Source organism: Drosophila miranda, assembly GCF_003369915.1.
Source record: "Drosophila miranda strain MSH22 chromosome Y unlocalized genomic scaffold, D.miranda_PacBio2.1 Contig_Y1_pilon, whole genome shotgun sequence".
Classification (NCBI taxonomy): domain Eukaryota; kingdom Metazoa; phylum Arthropoda; class Insecta; order Diptera; family Drosophilidae; genus Drosophila; species Drosophila miranda.
The window spans coordinates 2,369,583-2,393,396 of NW_022881603.1; the positions used below are offsets into that span (position 1 = coordinate 2,369,583).

The window sequence follows — 23,814 nt, forward strand, 5'->3', positions numbered from 1 at the left end:
GAGCAGAAGCGACAAAACGACGGCAGACGGCAGCAAACACAGCAAGAATCAAAACCTTCGTTGTTGTTGTTGTGCATTGCGTCTGAGAGGCTAGAGCTACAAGGAGACAAGCGGCACATATACGACAATCTGAACGCGTTCGTTCCAAAGAGAGCAGAAGCGACAAAACGACGGCAGACGGCAGCAAACACAGCAAGAATCAAAACCTTCGTTGTTGTTGTTGTGCATTGCGTCTGAGAGGCTAGAGCTACAAGGAGACAAGCGGCACAGAGACGACAATCTGAGTGCGTTCGTTCCAAAGGAAGCAGAAGCGACAAAACGACGGCAGCAAACAGCAAGAATCAAAGAACATTAATTGTTTGTGTGTTGCACTGCGTCGGACGGAGACTACAACTACAAGAAAAGACAAGCAGCAGTTCATTTTGTAACAGCAGAAGCAGCGACGATTCGGGAAGCGACGAGTTATCGGCGAACGGCGAGAGCAAGGCAAGGCAACAAAGAGAGGACGGCAACAGCGACATCGACAGGCAAGCGAGATCTGGATGTGGTGGTGTGTGTGCGTCAAATTTGGAGTCTGGAAAGTTCTGCGCAGAAGCGAGAGTTTACAAGGGTAAACGCATAGTAAGGTGAGCGTTAACAGAGAAGCGATCGTTAACAGTGACGACTTTAAAGGCGTTTTCGAAATCGATGTTAACTGGAAAATTGTTAACAGGCCAGCAGTAATAAGGTTGTTTAAGTTGATTTAATTACATTTTCTTAGATATAAGCTAATATCAATTATTTTGTATTTAAATCGTCACGATGCAAGTTGAAGAGATAATGACACTGAGAGTCGCACATTTGCGAGAGAAGTTAAGAGAGCTTGCGTTGCAGACGACGGGACGAAAGCGCGATTTGCAAGATAGACTATTAATACATCACGGCTTTCCAGTTGAGGATGAAGAAGAGTCAGAGAATGAGTCCGTAGTAACAGCAGTGGATGATACCGTAGCAGTTCAACCAGGTACGCGACAGGCAGAGTATAAATCTTGGTTTACGCTAAAAGGCGTGGAAGGTAGTGTGTCACAATTTTCTGGTTTTAATAACCCCGACATCAATCAATGGATAGAAAAATTAGAAGAATGCGCAGCTACTGTTCAATGGAGTCAATTACAATTATTCATTTATGCCAAGCAGTTGTTAGTTGGTGCAGCAAAATCTTTCGTTCGTAGTTTGCGTGATATTCGTAACTGGAATTCGTTGAAGGCAACTCTGTTGGATGAGTTTAGTGTTAACCTGTCGTCCGTAGAAGTACATAGAATGTTGCAAAAGCGCCAGCAGAAAAAAGGAGAGTCGTTGCATGAGTTTTTGTATGCGTTAATGGAGATAGCCAAGCCAATTAAACTAGATGATGAGAGTTTAATCGAATATTTTGTGGATGGTATACCAGACGCTAGGGCAAGTAAGGCAATGCTGTACCAAGCTAGAAACTTAAAGGAGCTTAAATTTCAGATCGATGTTTACCAGAAAGCTAGAGGCGGATCCAAGCCGATGAGTAAGAATTGGCCGCTGAGTAATAAAAGTGAGAGTTCGGTGAAAGGGTCGATGGCAGAGAATTTTAGGAAATGTTTTAAGTGTGGAGACAAATCGCATTTGAGGAAAGATTGTCCCAAAAATGATTTTTGTTGTTTCAAATGTGGCCAACCAGGACACCGTGCTGCAAGCTGTAATGTCAAGGTCGAAACCAGACAAGAAAAGAGATCGAATACGAACATTATTCGAGATAAGGAAGTCGTCAATAAGCCGTCAGGTATTTTCACTCCATCAGGTTTGGAATTAAAGGATATTAAGTACGCGAATTTGGTATTCCAAGGTTTGATTGATACTGGAGCAGATTTGTGTTTAATTCGCAGGAGGGTATTTTTGAAATTTGGAAATCTTGAACTGATCGGCCAGGAGAAATGTTTAACAGGTATTGGAGATAGTCAAGTTGTAACTTTTGGTAGCTTTTCGATACCAGTGAAAATCGATGAGATTGGAATGGAGGTAGAATTTCATGTCATTCCAGACGAGGATATTGGTTTTGAAGCCATTTTAGGAAGGACTATTCTGGATCATGTGGACATGCAAGTTTCTAAGACAGGAACAAGATTTGTTCGTAGAGTTGGTGGCGAGGATAAAGATAAGAAACTTGATCAGGTAGCATCGTCCTCATGCGTGGAATTGTTTAATGAATATAAAGGCATTTGCATGTCAAGTATTGACGAAGTTGAGAAGGAGTTTTCAATTGATGTTGGTCATCTCAGTGAAGAACGTGCTAGAGAGGTTAGGGGTATGGTAGGAAAGTACCAACCTCAGAGAAATGGAGATGCGCCGATAAAAAAGAAAAGTGTGGTACCGGATGAGATACCAGTTTTCCAGCATCCGAGACGATTACCGTTGTGTGAACAGGAAATCGTGGACAAGCAAGTGGAAGAGTGGCTGGCTCAGAAGATTATAAAGCCAAGTACATCGGAGTATGCATCACCAGTAGTGTTGGTACCGAAAAAGAACGGTAGCAAGAGACTATGCTGTGATTACCGAAAGCTGAATGAGAAAATAGTTCGCGATAACTTTCCAATGTCACATATGGATACAGTGTTGGAGAAACTGCAGGGTGCAAAGTATTTCACCACGTTGGATTTAACGAATGGTTTTTTCCATGTGCCTGTAGAAGTCGAGTCTCAAAAATATACGTCTTTTGTGACTCAGAATGGTCAGTTCGAATTTTTATATGTACCATTTGGAATTTCAAATTCTCCAGCGGTGTTTACCAGATTTATAATGGCTGTGTTGAGAGATTTGGTAAAGAATAATGAAGCAGCAGTCTATATGGATGACGTTATTATTTGTAGTCAAGATATAGAAGAGGGTTTGTTAAAGTTGAGAAAAGTACTGAAGATAGCGGAAATGAATGGGCTACGTATAAATTGGAGAAAGTGTCAGCTGTTACGACAAAAGGTTAATTTTCTGGGGTATATAATAGAAAAGAACACGATAAGACCAAGTGATGAGAAGACGAGGGCAGTCGAAAAGTTCCCAGTGCCAGTTGATAAAAAAACAGTGCAGCGTTTCATAGGATTGACTTCTTATTTCCGAAAGTTTATTGAGGGTTATGCTGTTATTGCAAAACCATTGACAGATCTGCTGCGGAAGGATGTTAAATTTGAATTTAAGGAGATACATCAGGTTGCGTTTGAACAACTAAAGGTAGCATTGATTAGTAGACCTGTTTTAGAAATGTACAACCCGAAGTTGGAGACAGAAATCCATACTGATGCATCAAAATGGGGGTATGGAGCCGTGTTACTGCAAAAGAGTTTGGAAGACAGCCAATTCCATCCAGTTCAATATATGAGCCGTAGGACTAAGCCATGTGAAGAGAAATATCCTGCTTATGACCTTGAGGTTCTGGCAATTATCGAAGCTTTAGCGAAATGGCGTGTATACGTTTTGGGTATAAAGTTCAAAATTGTCACAGATGGTAATGCATTTACAATGACGATCAAAAAGAAAGACGTTCCTTTGAGAGTAGCACGTTGGGCCATGTACCTAAAAGATTTTAATTATGTTATAGAACATCGCTCAGGAACGAAGATGAGGCACGTTGACGCGTTGAGTCGTGTATCTTGTTTTATGGTGACCGAAAGTATAGCTCATCGTTTGAAAGAAGCTCAGCTAACCGACGATTGGGTTAAGGCTGTTAAAAGTATTGTGGAGGACAAGGAATATGAGGATTATTATATTCAGAATCAGATTTTGTTTAAGGATCCGGATAAGGAGCTCATCGTAGTACCAGCTCAGTTGGAAAATGAGATTATATCAATAGCACATAAGCAAGGACATTTTTCAGTTAAAAAGACACAAGATATCATTGAAAAGTCGTATTATATTCCGAAGTTAAAAGACAAAGTATGGCGCGTAATAAATAGTTGTGTCGAGTGTATCATTGTCAATGAAAAGACAGGAAAACGTGAGGGTTATTTGCAACCAATAGACAAGGGTGATAGGCCGTTACAAACGTATCACATTGATCACGTTGGACCAATGGAAATGACTAAAAAACAGTACAATTATATACTGGTTGTCGTTGATGGATTTTCTAAGTTTGTTTGGTTATATTCTACACGTAGTACAGGTGTTGAAGAGGTCGTTAAGTGTTTGGAAATTCAGGGGACTAGTTTTGGTAATCCGAACAGAATAGTGACGGATAGGGGTGCAGCGTTTATGTCCAATTTGTTTCGTGAATATTGTGAGAGAGAGAAAATACAGCATTTAATGATTGCCACAGGCGTTCCACGTGGGAATGGTCAAGTCGAAAGGATGCACAAGATAGTGGTGCCTATGTTGTCGAAATTGTGTCAGGGTAATTCCGGTAGTTGGTATAAGCATCTAGGAAAAGTACAGCAAATGATCAACAGTGTTGAGCCGCGAAGTACCAAGGTAACACCTTTCAAGATATTGACTGGGCTAGACATGCGTATAGGAATGGATCCAAAAATAAAAGAAATATTGGAAGAATCACTTATCGAAGAGTTGAACAAGGACCGCGAAAAAATTAGAAAGGAAGTAGTTGAAAACATTGCACGGTTACAGCAGGAAAACAAGAAGAGTTTTGACTTAAAAAGGAAACTAGATAGACAGTATGAGGTTAATGAGCTAGTAGCTATCAAGCGTACTCAGTATGGTACTGGATTAAAGCTAAAAGGAAAGTATCTAGGGCCGTATAAGGTGGTTAGGGTAAAGAATCATGGAAGGTACGAAGTCGAGAAGATTGGGGATACTGAGGGTCCCTATAAGACCTCTACAGTTTCAGAATATATGAAACCTTGGCTAGACCCATCCGAGGCGAATGGTCCGTCAGGACAGCCGAATGTTGGAAACGAAGGAAAGAGAGAGACACGAAGCGGTCGTGTTTTCGTCGTGTCGTCGGGATAGAGCAGTAATCGGCTCTGAGAGAGCCGATAGCAAGAGAGAGAGATCAGTCAGTTGTCAGTTCAGCCACGCATCAGACGTACACGCATATAATTATTCACAAACATACTTGTAAAACTTGGAGCTGTTATAATTTTAAGTCCAACATACTTATCAAATAAATGTTACTCGTTGCCATCAAGCAACTTAAACTACTACATATATACTTTATGGGGTCGGAAACGATTCCTTCTGGACGTTACACACATCCACTTTTACCACAAATCTAATATACCCCAATACTCATTTTGAGTATCGGGTATAATAATTGTACATTTTTCACATAGAAAATGGGTATAACAGCAAAAAATATTTTGTATGAAAAAAATTTCCAAGGAACAAGTTTATGGGAATATGTACTCTTTTAATAATTAATGGAGTTAAACTTATGCTCCTGAAGCTTTTGCAGCCTACTGGGCATTGAGTTCGCAAAGTTTTTTAGTGTTCTTATTTCTATCCTGTTCCATTTTGCAACTATCGCTTGTTTTAATTGCTTCAATGTATCGTTGTGCCTTGTACAGGCATAGACTTTTTCTGCAAGGATTCCCCACAGATCCTCAATTGGATTTAAGTCCGGACTCATTGAAGCCCACTTAGTCAACGGTTTATTGTGGGTCTCAAAATAGTCCATTGAGGCCCGGGAAACATGAATTGGCGCATTATCCTGCTGAAATGTCTATTGATCAACATGGAAACGCTCAGCAAATGAAAAAGGTTCACTATATATCAATTCTATCTATGCTTGAGCATTCATCCGGCCGGATATTAAACATATTGGAGACCTCCCTTTAGCACTAAAGGCAGCCCATATCATTAGCGATGCATCACCATGGTTTGGCTTGTAGCAAGTTGCCCGTGAATGACGCGGGTCTCTCCAATATTTATGATGGACATCTGAACCGTGTAAACTCATTTTTTTTTCATCACTAAAAATGAAATTTTCTAATTTGCGGTCCCAGAACTTGTGTTTTTCAAAAATTACGTGCGCGCATCATTATGACGTTTAGTTTAGAGGAGTTTGCCCACTTTCTTTTGATATGTCAGGTTAAAATTTTCGTTCAAAATTTGGCTGACACGTTGCCTGGGGATTGTTAACCCGAGTTCTGCCTTGATTTTGTTGCAGCTCATTAGGTCTTCAGTTGAAAACTGCCCCAAGTGCCGTTTTCTCAGTTCTATTATGGTTGATACTGGGCCAAGTCGACGATTTATGCAGTAACCGTCTGGATCTATGAAAATGTTTGAAATAGTATTTTGATGTCGATACATTAGCGAAGCTATTCGACCAGTTTTTATGCCGGCTAATTTCATTCTCTTGATCCTTCCCTGTTCTTCCTCAGAAGAATAGCCTTCAATCGACTCGGCTATTGATGCTGATCAAGAATATATATACTTTATGGGGTCGGAAACGATTCCTTCTGGACGTTACACACATCCACTTTTACCACAAATCTAATATACCCCAATACTCATTTTGAGTATCGGGTATAACGAGGGGGAACGTTGTGAGTTGCTGCGGACACCGCAACTCTACGGTTATACCCGATACTAAGTCAGTATGGCTCTCCTCCGGCAGACGCCGCTAATATTAAACGACACGACAAAGAGTGCGTGCGAGAGAGACAGAAATCAGTCTGAGCGTGACGTCGGGCGCTGCGTAGCCACTGCAAATTGATTTGTTCCTATTGGCTACAAAAATGATCCGATCTGATCCAGATTCAGCAATCTAATAGATATGGTCGTTATCTATGATTCTATTATTACATATCACAGAACTCTGGATCCGAAACATCGTTGCTCTAGCTCTTATAGTCTTTGAGCACTAGGCGCTGAAGGGGACGGACAGACGGACAGACGGACGGACGGACAGACAGACAGGGCTCAATCGACTCGGCTATTGATGCTGATCAAGAATATATATACTTTATGGGGTCGGAAACGATTCCTTCTGGACGTTACACACATCCACTTTTACCACAAATCTAATATACCCCAATACTCATTTTGAGTATCGGGTATAACGAGGGGGAACGTTGTGAGTTGCTGCGGACACCGCAACTCTACGGTTATACCCGATACTAAGTCAGTATGGCTCTCCTCCGGCAGACGCCGCTAATATTAAACGACACGACAAAGAGTGCGTGCGAGAGAGACAGAAAATCAGTCTGAGCGTGACGTCGGGCTCTGCGTAGCCACTGCAGCGTTCCTATTGGCTATAAAAATGATCTGATCTGATCCAGATTCAGCAATCTGATAGATATGGTCATTATCTATGATTCTGCGTTTTTAGTTTTCTCGAATGTGCAATATTGGGGATGCAACAGATTTTCGTCCTTTGTGTGGGCGGAAGGGGGTGGGGCGAAATTTTGAAACAAACTCGTCTCGGTCCGGTATATTAGGAGTGTGGATACCAAATTTGTTTGCTCTAGCTTTTGTACTCTCTGAGATCTAGGCGCTAATGTTTTACTCTAAGCAAAGCCGCCTATGCTACGTGTGTGTTAGAGAGAGACAGGGCGAGAAAAAATGAAATTGTTTTCTTGATGCTGGCTATAATAATAATACGATCCAATTCAGATTCCGCAGTCTTAAAGATATGGTCATTATCTACAACTCTACGTTTTTGGTTTTCTCATATCTTTAAAATTGTGGATGCCACAGATTTTCGTCCTTTGTGGGGGCGGAAGTGGGCGGGGCGAAGTTTTGAAATATTTTTGTAGCAGTGACATATCACAGAAGTCTGGATCCAAAACATCGTTGCTCTAGCTCTTATAGTCTTTGAGCACTAGGCGCTGAAGGGGACGGACAGACGGACGGACGGACAGACAGACAGGGCTCAATCGACTCGGCTATTGATGCTGATCAAGAATATAAATACTTTATGGGGTCGGAAACGATTCCTTCTGGACGTTACACACATCCACTTTTACCACAAATCTAATATACCCCAATACTCATTTTGAGTATCGGGTATAATAATTGTACATTTTTCACATAGAAAATGGGTATAACAGCAAAAAATATTTTGTATGAAAAAAATTTCCAAGGAACAAGTTTATGGGAATATGTACTCTTTTAATAATTAATGGAGTTAAACTTATGCTCCTGAAGCTTTTGCAGCCTACTGGGCATTGAGTTCGCAAAGTTTTTTAGTGTTCTTATTTCTATCCTGTTCCATTTTGCAACTATCGCTTGTTTTAATTGCTTCAATGTATCGTTCTGCCTTGTACAGGCATAGACTTTTTTTGTGGGTCTCAAAATAGTCCATTGAGGCCCGGGAAACATGAATTGGCGCATTATCCTGCTGAAATGTCTATTGATCACCATGGAAACGCTCAGCAAATGAAAAAGGTTCACTATCTATCAATTCTATCTATGCTTGAGCATTCATCCGGCCGGATATTAAACATATTGGAGACCTCCCTTTAGCACTAAAGGCAGCCCATATCATTAGCGATGCATCACCATGGTTTGGCTTGTAGCAATATGCCCGTGAATGACGCGGGTCTCTCCAATATTTATGATGGACATCTGAACCGTGTAAACTCATTTTTTTTTTATCACTAAAAATGAAATTTTCTAATTTGCGGTCCCAGAACTTGTGTTTTTCAAAAATTACATGCGCGCATCATTATGACGTTTAGTTTAGAGGAGTTTGCCCACTTTCTTTTGATATGTCAGGTTAAAATTTTCGTTCAAAATTTGGCTCACACGTTGCCTGGGGATTGTTAACCCGAGTTCTGCCTTGATTTTGTTGCAGCTCATTAGGTCTTCAGTTGAAAACTGCCCCAAGTGCCGTTTTCTCAATTCTATTATGGTTGATACTGGGCCAAGTCGACGATTTATGCAGTAACCGTCTGGATCTATGAAAATGTTTGAAATAGTATTTTGATGTCGATACATTAGCGAAGCTATTCGACCAGTTTTTATGCCGGCTAATTTCATTCTCTTGATCCTTCCCTGTTCTTTCTCAGAAAATGATTTACCATGTGGCATTTTTAACTAAAATGCAATTTTTTTTAAAATTTGTATTGCTTTGAAGCAATAATGAGTGCTTACGTACAGAATCAATGAGCTTGTCACTTTTACTGAAAAGTTGCTAACACTGCAACTCTCAAAACATGAATAGACATGATTGCACATATATCTATTTTCTACGTAGAGCGCGAGCTTGATCTCTTATCTTAGCTAATGGTACCACAAATGGAGTTCAAAGAAGACGAAAATTTGTCATAACTGAGCACAACAATAAGAGATAAGAACTGCATAGTCACACCCAACAAGCATCTATTACTTTTTAAGAAAAATTGAAAATAAATTTTGCACATATAGCCATTTTACTAAGGTATTTGTGTTAGGAAAGGCAGGCGAAGAAGAAATAGCAACAGAGAAACACCAACTTGTAAACAAATAATCAGCACAAAAGGTAGAGTGGAAGAACGAGCTTTGTGGATCGGCAAAAAGAACGAGGGGGAACGTTGTGAGTTGCTGCGGACACCGCAACTCTACGGTTATACCCGATACTAAGTCAGTATAACTCTCCTCCGGCAGACGCCGCTAATATTAAACGACACGACAAAGAGTGCGTGCGAGAGAGACAGAAAATCAGTCTGAGCGTGACGTCGGGCGCTGCGTAGCCACTGAAAATTGATTTCTTGCTTTTGGCTACAAAAATGATCCGATCTGATCCAGATTCAGCAATCTGATAGATATGGTCATTATCTATGATTCTGCGTTTTTAGTTTTCTCGAATGTGCAATATTGTGGATGCAACAGATTTTCGTCTTTTGTGGGGCGGAAGGGGGTGGGGCGAAATTCTGAGCTATACGTTTTATAGTGAGATCTAACAGAAGTGCGGATACCAAATTTGGTTACTCTAGCCTTAATAGTCTCTGAGATTTGTGGATGCCCCAGATTTTCGTCCTTTGCGGGGGCGGAAGGGGGTGTGGCGAAATTTGGACACGAAACGGTCAAGGTCCGATATCACAGGAGTGTGGATACCAAATTTGGTTGCTCTGGCTCTAATAGGTTCTGAGATCCTTGAACTCATATTTTGCAATTGTCAAAACCGACCATGAAACCTGTGTGTTAGAGAGAGACAGAGCGAGAAAGAATGAAATTGTTTTCTTGATTCTGGCTATAATCATTATTCGATCTGGTTCAGATTTTGCACTGTAGAAGATATGGTCATCCTCACCGATTCTGCGTTTTTGGTTTTATCGTATCTTTAAAAATGTGGATGCCACAGATTTTCGTCCTTTGTGGGGGCGGAAGTGGGCGGGGCGAAGTTTTGAAATATTTTTGTAGCAGTGACATATCACAGAAGTCTGGATCCAAAACATCGTTGCTCTAGCTCTTATAGTCTTTGAGCACTAGGCGCTGAAGGGGACGGACGGACGGACGGACGGACGGACGGACGGACAGACGGACAGACAGACAGGGCTCAATCGACTCGGCTATTGATGCTGATCAAGAATATATATACTTTATGGGGTCGGAAACGATTCCTTCTGGACGTTACACACATCCACTTTTACCACAAATCTAATATACACCAATACTCATTTTGAGTATCGGGTATAAAAAGCCGAAAGCAGCTAATCGTTAATGGAGACCTCGTACAGTTTGTTTATGTTCTAGTTTACAATGGGAATAAAATAGGGCAAATAAATGCATTTTTGTATATATATTTGAAAGACCCAAGTATTGAAGGTTCATTGTATACAAATATTGAAGATGGAATGGATATTTGGCTACATTCGGATAAGTTTTGAATGTATCGGAATCTATCTATCGGAGACTCCCACAAACTTCCTTTGGCATACTTCCCCTTTCTTCTTTTTTTATAAAAAACATCTTGGCAAAAAGTGGAAGAGTGAATAACGAAATAGCATAGCCAAAGAGAACCCAACCAAACCGCTTGGAACCGCTTTGACTTTTAAAATGCAAAGAGACAGAGAGGGGAAGAGGAAGAGGGAGTTGAGGTAGAGGTGGAGGTAGAGGTAGAGGAAAACAACAAGACGCCATGAACGTAGCTCGATGTGGGAATAGGGCATGTGGAATGGATAATGGGCGTGAGTGAGTGATAGGCAAACAAATAGTATACGCTCTTATCGTTCATTTCTTTGTTAACATCCATAAAATTGAGCTTTACGGACCGTCTGTGTTGATCTTTCGTTCGTTGAGGAGCTCTCTGTTCGGGTTCTTTGAAAGCAGGTTTCCAATGCAAATTGCATCCTTTGTGCATTGAAAGTTGTTGCAACACTGACACACTTATAACCAACCCCCAATATACATATGTATGTATACATATGTATGTAGGAAACGAAGGAAAGAGAGAGACACGAAGCGGTCGTGTTTTCGTCGTGTCGTCGGGATAGAGCAGTAATCGGCTCTGAGAGAGCCGATAGCAAGAAAGAGAGATCAGTCAGTTGTCAGTTCAGCCATGCATCAGACGTACACGCGGATAATTAGTCACAAACATACTTGTAAAACTTGGAGCTGTTATAATTTTAAGTCCAACATACTTATCAAATAAATGTTACTCGTTGCCATCAAGCAACTTAAACTACTACAAATTGGGGGCCCGTCCGAAAATAAGCCCAAGACAACAACATTTGCAAGTGAGATTTGTGCGTGCATTTGGAAATTTTGGCGAACACGAGACTGGTGACACAAGAGATCGGTCGCGGTGCGAAATTGAATTGCAGTCTGGCCTATAAGTGCGAGAGAGACACTTGTCGAAGAAGGCGCATTAGTGTGAGCAGACATTCAAGAGAGCTGGAGCGACAAAACTACGAACTACGAATCAAAACCTTCGTTGTTGTTGTTGTGCATTGCGTCTGAGAGGCTAGAGCTACAAGGAGACAAGCGGCACAGAGACGACAATCTGAGCGCGTTCGTTCCAAAGAGAGCAGAAGCGACAAAACGACGGCAGACGGCAGCAAACACAGCAAGAATCAAAACCTTCGTTGTTGTTGTTGTGCATTGCGGCTGAGAGGCTAGAGCTACAAGGAGACAAGCGGCACAGAGACGACAATCTGAGCGCGTTCGTTCCAAAGAGAGCAGAAGCGACAAAACGACGGCAGACGGCAGCAAACACAGCTAGAATCAAAACCTTCGTTGTTGTTGTTGTGCATTGCGTCTGAGAGGCTAGAGCTACAAGGAGACAAGCGGCACAGAGACGACAATCTGAGTGCGTTCGTTCCAAAGGAAGCAGAAGCGACAAAACGACGGCAGCAAACAGCAAGAATCAAAGAACATTGATTGTTGTTGTGTTGCACTGCGTCGGACGGAGACTACAACTACAAGAAGAGACAAGCAGCAAGGAGACGACCATTTTGTAACAGCAGAAGCAGCGACGATTCGGGAAGCGACAACGAGTTAACGGCGAACAGCGGGAGCAAGGCAAGGCAACAAAGAGAGGACGGCAACAGCGACATCGACAGGCAAGCGAGATCTGGATGTGGTGGTGTGTGTGCGTCAAATTTGGAGTCTGGAAAGTTCTGCGCAGAAGCGAGAGTTAACAAGGGTAAACCCATAGTAAGGTGAGCGTTAACAGAGAAGCGATCGTTAACAGTGACGACTTTAAAGGCGTTTTCGGAGTCGATGTTAACTGGAAAATTGTTAACAGGCCAGCAGTAATAAGGTTGTTTAAGTTGATTTAATTACATTTTCTTAGATATAAGCTAATATCAATTATTTTGTATTTAAATCGTCACGATGCAAGTTGAAGAGATAATGACACTGAGAGTCGCAGATTTGCGAGAGAAGTTAAGAGAGCTTGCGTTGCAGACGACGGGACGAAAGCGCGATTTGCAAGATAGACTATTAATACATCACGGCTTTCCAGTTGAGGATGAAGAAGAGTCAGAGGATGAGTCCGTAGTAACAGCAGTGGATGATACCGTAGCAGTTCAACCAGGTACGCGACAGGCAGAGTATAAATCTTGGTTTACGCTAAAAGACGTGGAAGGTAGTGTGTCACAATTTTCTGGTTCTAATAACCCCGACATCAATCAATGGATACGGCAGAGGATAGAGGAATTAGAAGAATGCGCAGCTACTGTTCAATGGACTCAATTACAATTATTCATTTATGCCAAGCAGTTGTTAGTTGGTGCAGCAAAATCTTTCGCTCGTAGTTTGCGTGATATTCGTAACTGGAATTCGTTGAAGGCAGCTCTGTTGGATGAGTTTAGTGTTAAACTGTCGTCCGTAGAAGTACATAGAATGTTGCAAAAGCGCCAGCAGAAAAAAGGAGAGTCGTTGCATGAGTTTTTGTATGCGTTAATGGAGATAGCCAAGCCAATTAAACTAGATGATGAGAGTTTAATCGAATATTTTGTGGATGGTATACCAGACGCTAGGGCAAGTAATGCAATGTTGTACCAAGCTACAAACTTAAAGGAGCTTAAATTTCAGATCGATGTTTACCAGAAAGCTAGAGGCGGATCCAAGCCGATGAGTAAGAATTGGCCGCTGAGTAATAAAAGTGAGAGTTCGGTGAAAGGGTCGATGGCAGAGAATTTTAGGAAATGTTTTAAGTGTGGAGACAAATCGCATTTGAGGAAAGATTGTCCCAAAAATGATTTTTGTTGTTTCAAATGTGGCCAACCAGGACACCGTGCTGCAAGCTGTAATGTCAAGGTCGAAACCAGACAAGAAAAGAGATCGAATACGAACATTATTCGAGATAAGGAAGTCGTTGATAAGCCGTCAGGTATTTTCACTCCATCAGGTTTGGAATTAAAGGATATTAAGTACGCGAATTTGGTATTCCAAGGTTTGATTGATACTGGAGCAGATTTATGTTTAATTCGCAGGAGGATATTTTTGAAATTTGGAAATCTTGAACTGATCGGCCAGGAGAAATGTTTAACAGGTATTGGAGATAGTCAAGTTGTAACTTTTGGTAGCTTTTCGATACCAGTGAAAATCGATGAGATTGAAATGGATGTAGAATTTCATGTCATTCCAGACGAGGATATTGGTTTTGAAGCCATTTTAGGAAGGACTATTCTGGATCATGTTGACATGCAAGTTTCTAAGACAGGAACAAGATTTGTTCGTAGAGTTTGTGGCGAGGATAAAGATAAGGAACTTGATCAGGTAGCATCGTCCTCATGCGTGGAATTGTTTAATGAATATAAAGGCATTTGCATGTCAAGTATTGACGAAGTTGAGAAGGAGTTTTCAATTGATGTTGGTCATCTCAGTGAAGCACATGCTAGAGAGGTTAGGGGTATGGTAGGAAAGTACCAACCTCAGAGAAATGTAGAATCGCCGATAAAAATGAAAATTGTATTAGTGGACGAGATACCAGTTTTCCAGCATCCGAGACGATTACCGTTGTGTGAACAGGAAATCGTGGACAAGCAAGTGGAAGAGTGGCTGGCTCAGAAAATTATAAAACCAAGTACATCGGAGTATGCATCACCAGTAGTGTTGGTACCCAAAAAGAACGGTAGCAAGAGACTATGCTGTGATTAGTTCGCGATAACTTTCCAATGTCACATATGGATACAGTGTTGGAGAAACTGCAGGGTGCAAAGTATTTCACCACGTTGGATTTAACGAATGGTTTTTTCCATGTGCCTGTAGAAGTCGAGTCTCAAAAATATACGTCTTTTGTGACTCAGAATGGTCAGTTCGAATTTTTATATGTACCATTTGGAATTTCAAATTCTCCAGCGGTGTTTACCAGATTTATAATGGCTGTGTTGAGAGATTTGGTAAAGAATAATGAAGCAGCAGTCTATATGGATGACGTTATTATTTGTAGTCAAGATATAGAAGAGGGTTTGTTAAAGTTGAGAAAAGTACTCAAGATAGCGGAAATGAATGGGCTACGTATAAATTGGAGAAAGTGTCAGCTGTTACGACAAAAGGTTAATTTTCTGGGGTATATAAAAGAAAAGAATACGATAAGACCAAGTGATGAGAAGACGAGGGTAGTCGAAAAATTCCCAGTGCCAGTTGATAAAAAAGCAGTGCAGCGTTTCATAGGATTGACTTCTTATTTCCGAAAGTTTATTGAGGGTTATGCTGTTATTGCAAAACCATTGACAGATCTGCTGCGGAAGGATGTTAAATTTGAATTTAAGGAGATACATCAGGTTGCGTTTGAACAACTAAAGGTAGCATTGATTAGTAGACCTGTTTTAGAAATGTACAACCCGAAGTTGGAGACAGAAATCCATACTGATGCATCAAAATGGGGGTATGGAGTAGTGTTGTGTTGCTCATGAGTGAGTGAACAAAAAAGAGTTGTTCACTTAAGTGAGCAACTGAACATGTTCCTTCCAAGCTGTTCTTTTTTGTTCACTTGTTCTTTGTTGTTCACTTGTTCTTTGTTGTTCACTTGTTCTTTTTTGCTCACTTGTTCTTTGTTGTTCACTTGTTCATTTTTGTTCACTTGTTCTTTACTCACTTTTTGCGCAATTTTGCTCCTCAAAGGGCATTTTGCGATCTGTCAGCTGTTGCTCATATTTGCGTTTACTTCACACTTTTTGTATTACCGGCAAAGCTGTTAACTCTTTCAAAAATTCAGTATGTCGCTAATTCGCAATGTTTACCCAACACTAGTATGGAGCCGTGTTACTGCAAAAGAGTTTGGAAGACAGCCAATTCCATCCAGTTCAATATATGAGCCGTAGGACTAAGCCATGTGAAGAGAAATATCCTGCTTATGACCTTGAGGTTCTGGCAATTATCGAAGCTTTAGCGAAATGGCGTGTATACGTTTTGGGTATAAAGTTCAAAATTGTCATAGATTGTAATGCATTTACAATGACGATCAAAAAGAAAGACGTTCCTTTGAGAGTAGCACGTTGGGCCATGTACCTACAAGATTTTAATTATGTTATAGAACATCGCTCAGGAACGAAGATGAGGCACGTTGACGCGTTGAGTCGTGTATCTTGTTTTATGGTGACCGAAAGTATAGCTCATCGTTTGAAAGAAGCTCAGCTAACCGACGATTGGGTTAAGGCTGTTAAAAGTATTGTGGAGGACAAGGAATATGAGGATTATTATATTCAGAATCAGATTTTGTTTAAGGATCCGGATAAGGAGCTCATCGTAGTACCAGCTCAGTTGGAAAATGAGATTATATCAATAGCACATAAGCAAGGACATTTTTCAGTTAAAAAGACACAAGATATCATTGAAAAGTCGTATTATATTCCGAAGTTAAAAGACAAAGTATGGCGCGTAATAAATAGTTGTGTCGAGTGTATCATTGTCAATGAAAAGACAGGAAAACGTGAGGGTTATTTGCAAACGTATCACATTGATCACGTTGGACCAATGGAAATGACTAAAAAACAGTACAATTATATACTGGTTGTCGTTGATGGATTTTCTAAGTTTGTTTGGTTATATTCTACACGTAGTACAGGTGTTGAAGAGGTCGTTAAGTGTTTGGAAATTCAGGGGACTAGTTTTGGTAATCCGAACAGAATAGTGACGGATAGGGGTGCAGCGTTTATGTCCAATTTGTTTCGTGAATATTGTGAGAGAGAGAAAATACAGCATTTAATGATTGCCACAGGCGTTCCACGTGGGAATGGTCAAGTCGAAAGGATGCACAAGATAGTGGTGCCTATGTTGTCGAAATTGTGTCAGGGTAATTCCGGTAGTTGGTATAATCATCTCGGAAAAGTACAGCAAATGATCAACAGTGTTGAGCCGCGAGGCTTGGCTGAACCAAGGTAACACCTTTCAAGATATTGACTGGGCTAGACATGCGTATAGGAATGGATCCAAAAATAAAAGAAATATTGGAAGAATCACTTATCGAAGAGTTGAACAAGGACCGCGAAAAAATTAGAAAGGAAGTAGTTGAAAACATTGCACGGTTACAGCAGGAAAACAAGAAGAGTTTTGACTTAAAAAGGAAACTAGATAAACAGTATGAGGTTAATGAGCTAGTAGCTATCAAGCGTACTCAGTATGGTACTGGATTAAAGCTAAAAGGAAAGTATCTAGGGCCATATAAGGTGGTTAGGGTAAAGAATCATGGAAGGTACGAAGTCGAGAAGACCTCTACAGTTTCAGAATATATGAAACCTTGGCTAGACCCATCCGAGGCGAATGGTCCGTCAGGACAGCCGAATGTAGGAAACGAAGGAAAGAGAGAGACACGAAGCGGTCGTGTTTTCGTCGTGTCGTCGGGATAGAGCAGTAATCGGCTCTGAGAGAGCCGATAGCAAGAGAGAGAGAGATCAGTCAGTTGTCAGTTCAGCCACGCATCAGACGTACACGCATATAATTAGTCACAAACATACTTGTAAAACTTGGAGCTGTTATAATTTTAAGTCCAACATACTTATCAAATAAATGTTACTCGTTGCCATCAAGCAACTTAATCTACTACATGTATATATCCCGCAGAACAACCCCTATTTTTATGACCTTGAATGCAAGAGTCCGAGCTGCTGCTACTGCCTGTTTCAAGGACTAGAACTTGAGAGCGGCGTGCCACAAGTACCCCAAAAGCACAACGCAAACAAAAATTGTCAGGCAGGAGGAGGGGGGAGCCGGTTCTTATTGCGTCTTCGATTGCATAAAACCCTTGCCTCGAAGGAGTGCCCCGCCTTGCCGCAGGGTTGCAAGGGGATAGGAAGGGGAGGAGCCTTCGGCTTGGACAGGTTTGCCGAACCCTGGCATTGACATTGACATTGCCATTGAAAGCGTTGGGGCAAGCGTTGCCAGATGCCCGCAGGATGGAAATCTTTTGGCCTCTCAAGTTCAAAGCCTAAACTTCAGATATGCCGGCTTTCTGGCTGTCCTTGAATTGCCTTCCGCCCGAGACAGAGAGAGAACCAGAGACAGAGACAGGGAGACAGGGCACTAAATCAAATTAAGGGCATGACGCAATTTCTGAATGAGGGGCGAGCCTTCGAAGGTCTCGGGTCTCTGGCAAAACAAAAAATTGTTTACGAAATTCATGATTTCGAAATTTAGAAATTCTGCCTCTTGGCATCTTTTTCCCTGCGCAACTCTTTCATTCATCCATTCAACACATCACCAAACTCCACTCCGCTCCGAAAGTGGCTCTAATTTCAAAACAAAAACCTGACTTAAGTAGTTTGTTGTTGATTTTCCATTTGCGTCGTAGTTTCTGTGCATGGCCTTTTGCCCATGCGCGACTTTTAGCGGCAAGAATGTTCCCACAGAGAGGCCACAACTGTGCGGGAGTCTCGCATAACACAATATTTTCGTTTTGCAACAATTTTTGGATTGTGGCAATTTGCTGAGGCACACATTTCGGAGCGGAAATAATAATGTAATTGAAGATTTGTGGGTAAAAATTAACTCTTTCACATAAACAGGAACCGAAATGGAACGTTTTGTTTAAAATGTTGCAAGAGCATAATTTGTATGTTTATCATGTTACTAGAAGAGAGAGATTCCAGGGTTTTTATTCGGAATAAGTTGCCATGCCATGCGATTTCTGTGCTGGCCAACAAATTCTAATTATGAATCACGCTTCTACGATTACTAGAGTAAATACCAGCTTGAAAAGAACATTAATTAAAAATTAAGTCCCCAACAAAAACGTACACGTATCACTTTCCTATCGCCTGACATCATACCTGGAGTACGTTCAGAGTATTTCCCTATTGTCTATCACGTCAATGCCTTATCTACAATCTAAAGTAATCTCAGAAGTTAAGATCGCTTTCAAGTACAGCAGGGACTATATCTGGATGGATCTTTGGAATGTAATCTAATCGGCAACACGATAAGTAAGCTGAAATTGTGTGAAATTGATCAACATCTCTTTGTTCTAATGGATCCCGATGTTGTAATTAGCCCCAGCGGGAATGCAAGTTGTATGATTTACCCGAACAAATGCTTTGACAATTTGTAAAATTTGAACACACAATAAAAGCCTAACCCAATTAGGGAGGCCTCCCCACTCTTCGCGGGGTGGTGTGCCGACACCAGTTGAGTGAGTCGGCGAAAATAAACTGAAAAGAAGCAGAATGTCGAGCAGTCAGCCGAGCGGGACGGGGGTTAGGGGCGCATGTGGGGCGGGGTGTGGGGCCAGAAACAAGGTCAGTTTGCCAAAGCGCAACGGGGTGCAACAGCAACAACAACAGCAAAAAGCACCTGCAGTCAGAGAGCGGCGGCGGGTTCAATGTAACTTGTCGCATGCGTTGGCATTGAAGTGAAAGCTCTGGCAAAGCTTTCCAAGGAGAGAATAAGAAATGCACCGGTTTAAGCTTTTGCAAGGGACCACAAAGAGACTGTGTGAGTGAAGGCGAATGAATGAATGGATGCATGAAAGAGAGAGAGGGAGAGAGAGAGAGAGAGTGTGCGTGGGAGAGTGGGACCCAGAGAGAGTGTGCGTGTGTAGGGTAGTGCGTGTTCCTGCGAGAGCGGAAGTTCAAGGAAGTTTAAAGCCCAGCGTTTTGTCAGCGTTTCATTGCCCTCCCTACCCCCCACCCCCTTCAGCTTTGTCTCGCTTCTCCCTTCATTATTTTTTGCACCAATTATTGCGTAATTATTTTGCGTGCCATTTTGTCAGTCTTGTCAATCGATGATTCACAGCTAAATGCTTCGTGTCGATGGGCGGGCAAAGACAAAGCCCAGTTACAACAAGAGCCGTTTAACTGTTGACAGACAGACCGTTTAAAGTGCGTGACGAAGCCGCAAAGCTGTTAGGGGCTGGACAGGCACGCCAATTGTGGCGCAACAAAAGCCTTAGATTAAATTTAAGTGAACGCCTCTCATGCGCACGCTGTCTAATTTACCTTAATTGACCTGCCACACGTCTCTCAATGATGGGGGCGCCTCGGCCCCAACGTACAATCAACGAACCACAAACACATCTTTAGATACATTCTATTTTTAGCCCCCGAGCAACAGAGAGCCACCCAGCCACTGGTATTGTGCAAAATCAGGCGACGAAAACGTGAAACAAACCAAATACTCGTAGGGTATATTTATAGTCTCTCTATAAATTATTTTTCCTAAGGATATCTGCTGATTTTTTGCATCTTTCTTTGATTTTTTGTTAGTTTCTTACGAATATCTGGCATATAAAAGATGTTAGGATACGATAACAACTTTGTAGAATTCATCTATCTTTTACAATCAGGATTTATAAGTGGGGACAGGCGGAACAACTTAAGATAACTATTGAAAAGCCTTCTTTCTTGCATTGTATAAACACTTTTTGAACCTACTGTATATGCGCACAAATACATAAAAACATGCGTCACAAACGGAAGATGAGACAAAAATATTCTAAAACGAGGGGGAACGTTGTGAGTTGCTGCGGACACCGCAACTCTACAGTTATACCCGATACTTAGTCAGTATGGCTCTCCTCCGGCAGACGCCGCTAATATTGAACGACACGACAAAGAATGCGTGCGAGAGAGACAGAAAATCAGTCTGAGCCGGGCGCTGCGTAGCCACTGCAAATTGATTTCTTGCTTTTGGCTACAAAAATGATCCGATCTGATCCAGGTTCAGCAATCTGATAGATATGGTCATTATCTATGATTCTGCGTTTTTAGTTTTCTCGAATGTGCAATATTGTGGATGCAACAGATTTTCGTCCTTTGTGGGGGCGGAAGGGGGTGGGGCGAAATTTTGAGATGTACGTTTTATAGTGAGATCTAACAGAAGTGCGGATACCAAATTTGGTTACTCTAGCCCTAATAGTCTCTGAGATTTGTGGATGCCCCAGATTTTCGTCCTTTGCGGGGGCGGAAGGGGGTGTGGCGAAATTTGGACACGAAACGGTCAAGGTCCGATATCACAGGAGTGTGGATACCAAATTTGGTTGCTCTGGCTCTTATAGGTTCTGAGATCCTTGAACTCATATTTTGCAATTGGCAAAACCGACCATGAAACCTGTGTGTTAGAGAGAGACAGAGCGAGAAAGAATGAAATTGTTTTCTTGATTCTGGCTATAATAATTATACGATATGGTTGAAATTTCACATTCTAGAACATAAAGTCATCCTCTACGATTCTGCGTTTTTGGTTTTATCGTATCTTTAAAAATGTGGATGCCACAGACTTGCGTCCTTTGTGGGGGCGGAAGTGGGCGGGGCGAAGTTTTGAAATATTTTTGTAGCAGTGACATATCACAGAAGTCTGGATCCAAAACATCGTTGCTCTAGCTCTTATAGTCTTTGAGCACTAGGCGCTGAAGGGGACGGACAGACGGACGGACGGACGGACGGACAGACGGACAGACAGACAGGGCTCAATCGACTCGGCTATTGATGCTGATCAAGAATATATATACTTTATGGGGTCGGAAACGATTCAGAAAATTTCAAATTTCAGAAATTGAAAGTTCTGAATAATTATTCTCACCTGCTGTTGGGATCATTGTTTCTATGAATGTTTGTTTGTTTGCTTGTTCCCCCACCCCTCAATGTGTGTATTCGCCGCATTTGAACAATTTGAGCCTTTTGTAAACTAATAAGATATCAGGCGTCAATTGGAGAGTGCAAACTTGAACGGATATCCCAATCATTTACAAAGAACTAGTGCCCAAAAATAGCCCGACAGATGAAAACACCAATTATGCCATATTGTAAATGATTGAAAAAAACAAAGGTCCCTTTCCTCCCCCCCTGCCACTACTAGAATCTTAAAGTGTCCCAGCGATATGATTCATAAATTTGTATATTCCTAAGGAAGGAGAAATGTCTTAACAAAGAGAAATATTAATATGCGAACATACGAAAGTTTTTCGCAAAATGTATAGGAAATTTTCGTGACGTCAGCTGTCAATCAATGGTTGCCTTACAGGTGGAATACGAATATTATTGGAAAACTTAATTAATTCTGAATAAGGATATTTGGCTTTTACCATAGATGCCCTGTAGATATTCACTTACCGTTCTCTGAGGGGCATTAGCTTTGCCCCTGCTCCGCCGACGCCACCGCCGCTGCCCAGATTGGACACCTTCAGCGGTATTTTGACGCTATCAGAATCACTGCCGCTTTCGGCACCAGATCCTCCGCTACCGGCGGGACATGCCCGCGCCTGCTGCTGGTGCTGGTGCTGCTGCTGCCGAATGCTCATATTGCCACTGCCCGGAGCCTGGAGGGGCTTACGACCCGACGATGTCGGTCGCTTTATGTTGCGTCTTTCAACCGGCACAACGGGGCAGATGGTCGCTCCGCTGTGGTCGGTGGGCAGGACGTTCATCAAGTATTGACCCATATTTTCAGTTTCACTAAAATGCCCATCACCATCACTGCCGCCGCCAGCAGCGGCGGCGGTGGTGCACTCGTCCAGCAGCATGCCATAGTCCCCGACGCCCCCGATGTGAACGTCGATGGCGGTGCAGAGGATGGGTATGGATGTGCCACCATTCTGATGGAGCGCCTGCTGGTGTTGCTGATACTGGTGGTTCTGCTGCTGATGCTTCGGCTGCTGCTGCTGCTGAGCCGAATGACCGCGTTGCTGATGATGCTGCTGATAGTGCTGATGGTAGCCTCCGGCGCCGAGTCCCAACGCCGACGTGGCGTGGCCGTTGCTGTAGGTCGCGGTCGGGTTCTTATTCTGGTTGCAGATAATGCTGCTGCCGAATGTTGCGCCAAATTTTGTGTCCCGGTGTGTGCCATCTAATGAGATATTCGATAGGAACGAGATTGCAGCCAATCTGCGCCTGTGTCTCGTCTTATTAAGCGATGTTGCCATTAGGCAGTAAACCGATTTCTTCTCTTGCAAAATGTAACCGACTAGAGGGCTTTTTTTTTGGGGGGGGGGGGGCTGGAATGGGTGTTTTCTGGAATGTCTCCCTCTCGTGTGGAATTGTCAACTGCTGCTGCACTCTCTCTCTCTCGCTGTTTGTTGACTCTTCTGGAACAATCTCTTTCTCTCGCTCGCTCACTAACGGTTGTTTTGATACCTGAGTTTTCCTTTTTCCTTACCTTTTTTTTTACTTTGCGTGGTGTTTTTTTTGTGTTGTTGCTTTTCAACAATTACACTTTTTAGTCTCTAAATTCACCGACGAATTGAAAAACAAATTACTTGTACGCGACATGATGACAAATTGCAATTTTCGCACTGGTGTATGGGACAAAAGTTGTTTATGGAAGAACAAAGTTATTTTTTAAATTATTATTAAAACTATAATGCACTTTTATTGGTTATCGCTGATGCGTTGGGACGTTGCTTTGGCTGCAAGAAAAGTAAGAGAATAACAGACAAGTGGAATCAATAAATAAATCACTTTGAACAAAAGCAGAGTGGCAGAGTGTAAAGCTATTTTTTAGGTAAAGCAAAGCTTCGGCAGTGTGTTTGGGAGGTACCATTGTTAATAAAACTCAGATTTCTGGGAAAAAAGAATTCTCTTTTAAAGATTATTTGCATACTTAATCATATCAAAACTTAATAAAATCTCATTTTATGGGTAAACATGCTAAAAAAACCCCTTTTTTTAAACAGAATTTTCTATTAACGACGATTATGAACTCTACTCCGTCCAACCTTCGATATTCCCTTTAAAAACTGTATTAAGTAATTTTGTGGGTAAAATAAAGAAACCATCAAAAAATCTTTTTAGTTGCTGCATGCAGCTGAAAGCTTCTTTTGCAGTCGCTGCTGCAGTCAGTGTGTCAAAGTGTGTGGGTGGATGGGAAACCGGCTCGCCGAAGGCCATCTAACACTTGCACGCGGCTTCAGGCCTCTGTTTACTCAAACTTACAAGGAAACGCCGAGCCCTAAAGGACCGGAAAATTTTCCGCTTACAGATTAAAACAAGAGCATGGAAAATTTCGAGACCAAAACAGCTAGGGGGTGGAAGAGCGGCCGCAGCGGGGTTTAATTGGGAAATGTGA

At 41.9% G+C, this 23,814-nt stretch overlaps 1 protein-coding gene across 3 annotated transcripts in view; it reads right to left on the reverse strand.

The window, feature by feature from the left end:
• The window catches only part of LOC117190590 (CDK5 and ABL1 enzyme substrate 1-like), a 45,723-nt gene that overhangs the window by 21,479 nt on the left and 430 nt on the right, over window positions 1-23,814 (reverse strand). For 2 of the 3 annotated variants that reach the window (XM_033395640.1, XM_033395639.1), the window contains exon 2: window positions 21,864-23,155. The exons of the other annotated variant lie outside the window; for it this stretch is intronic. In XM_033395640.1, the coding sequence (XP_033251531.1) occupies window positions 21,864-22,672 (809 nt within the window). In that variant the 5' untranslated portion in view covers window positions 22,673-23,155. The remainder of the gene's footprint in view (window positions 1-21,863; window positions 23,156-23,814) is intronic. 3 annotated transcript variants of the gene reach the window in all.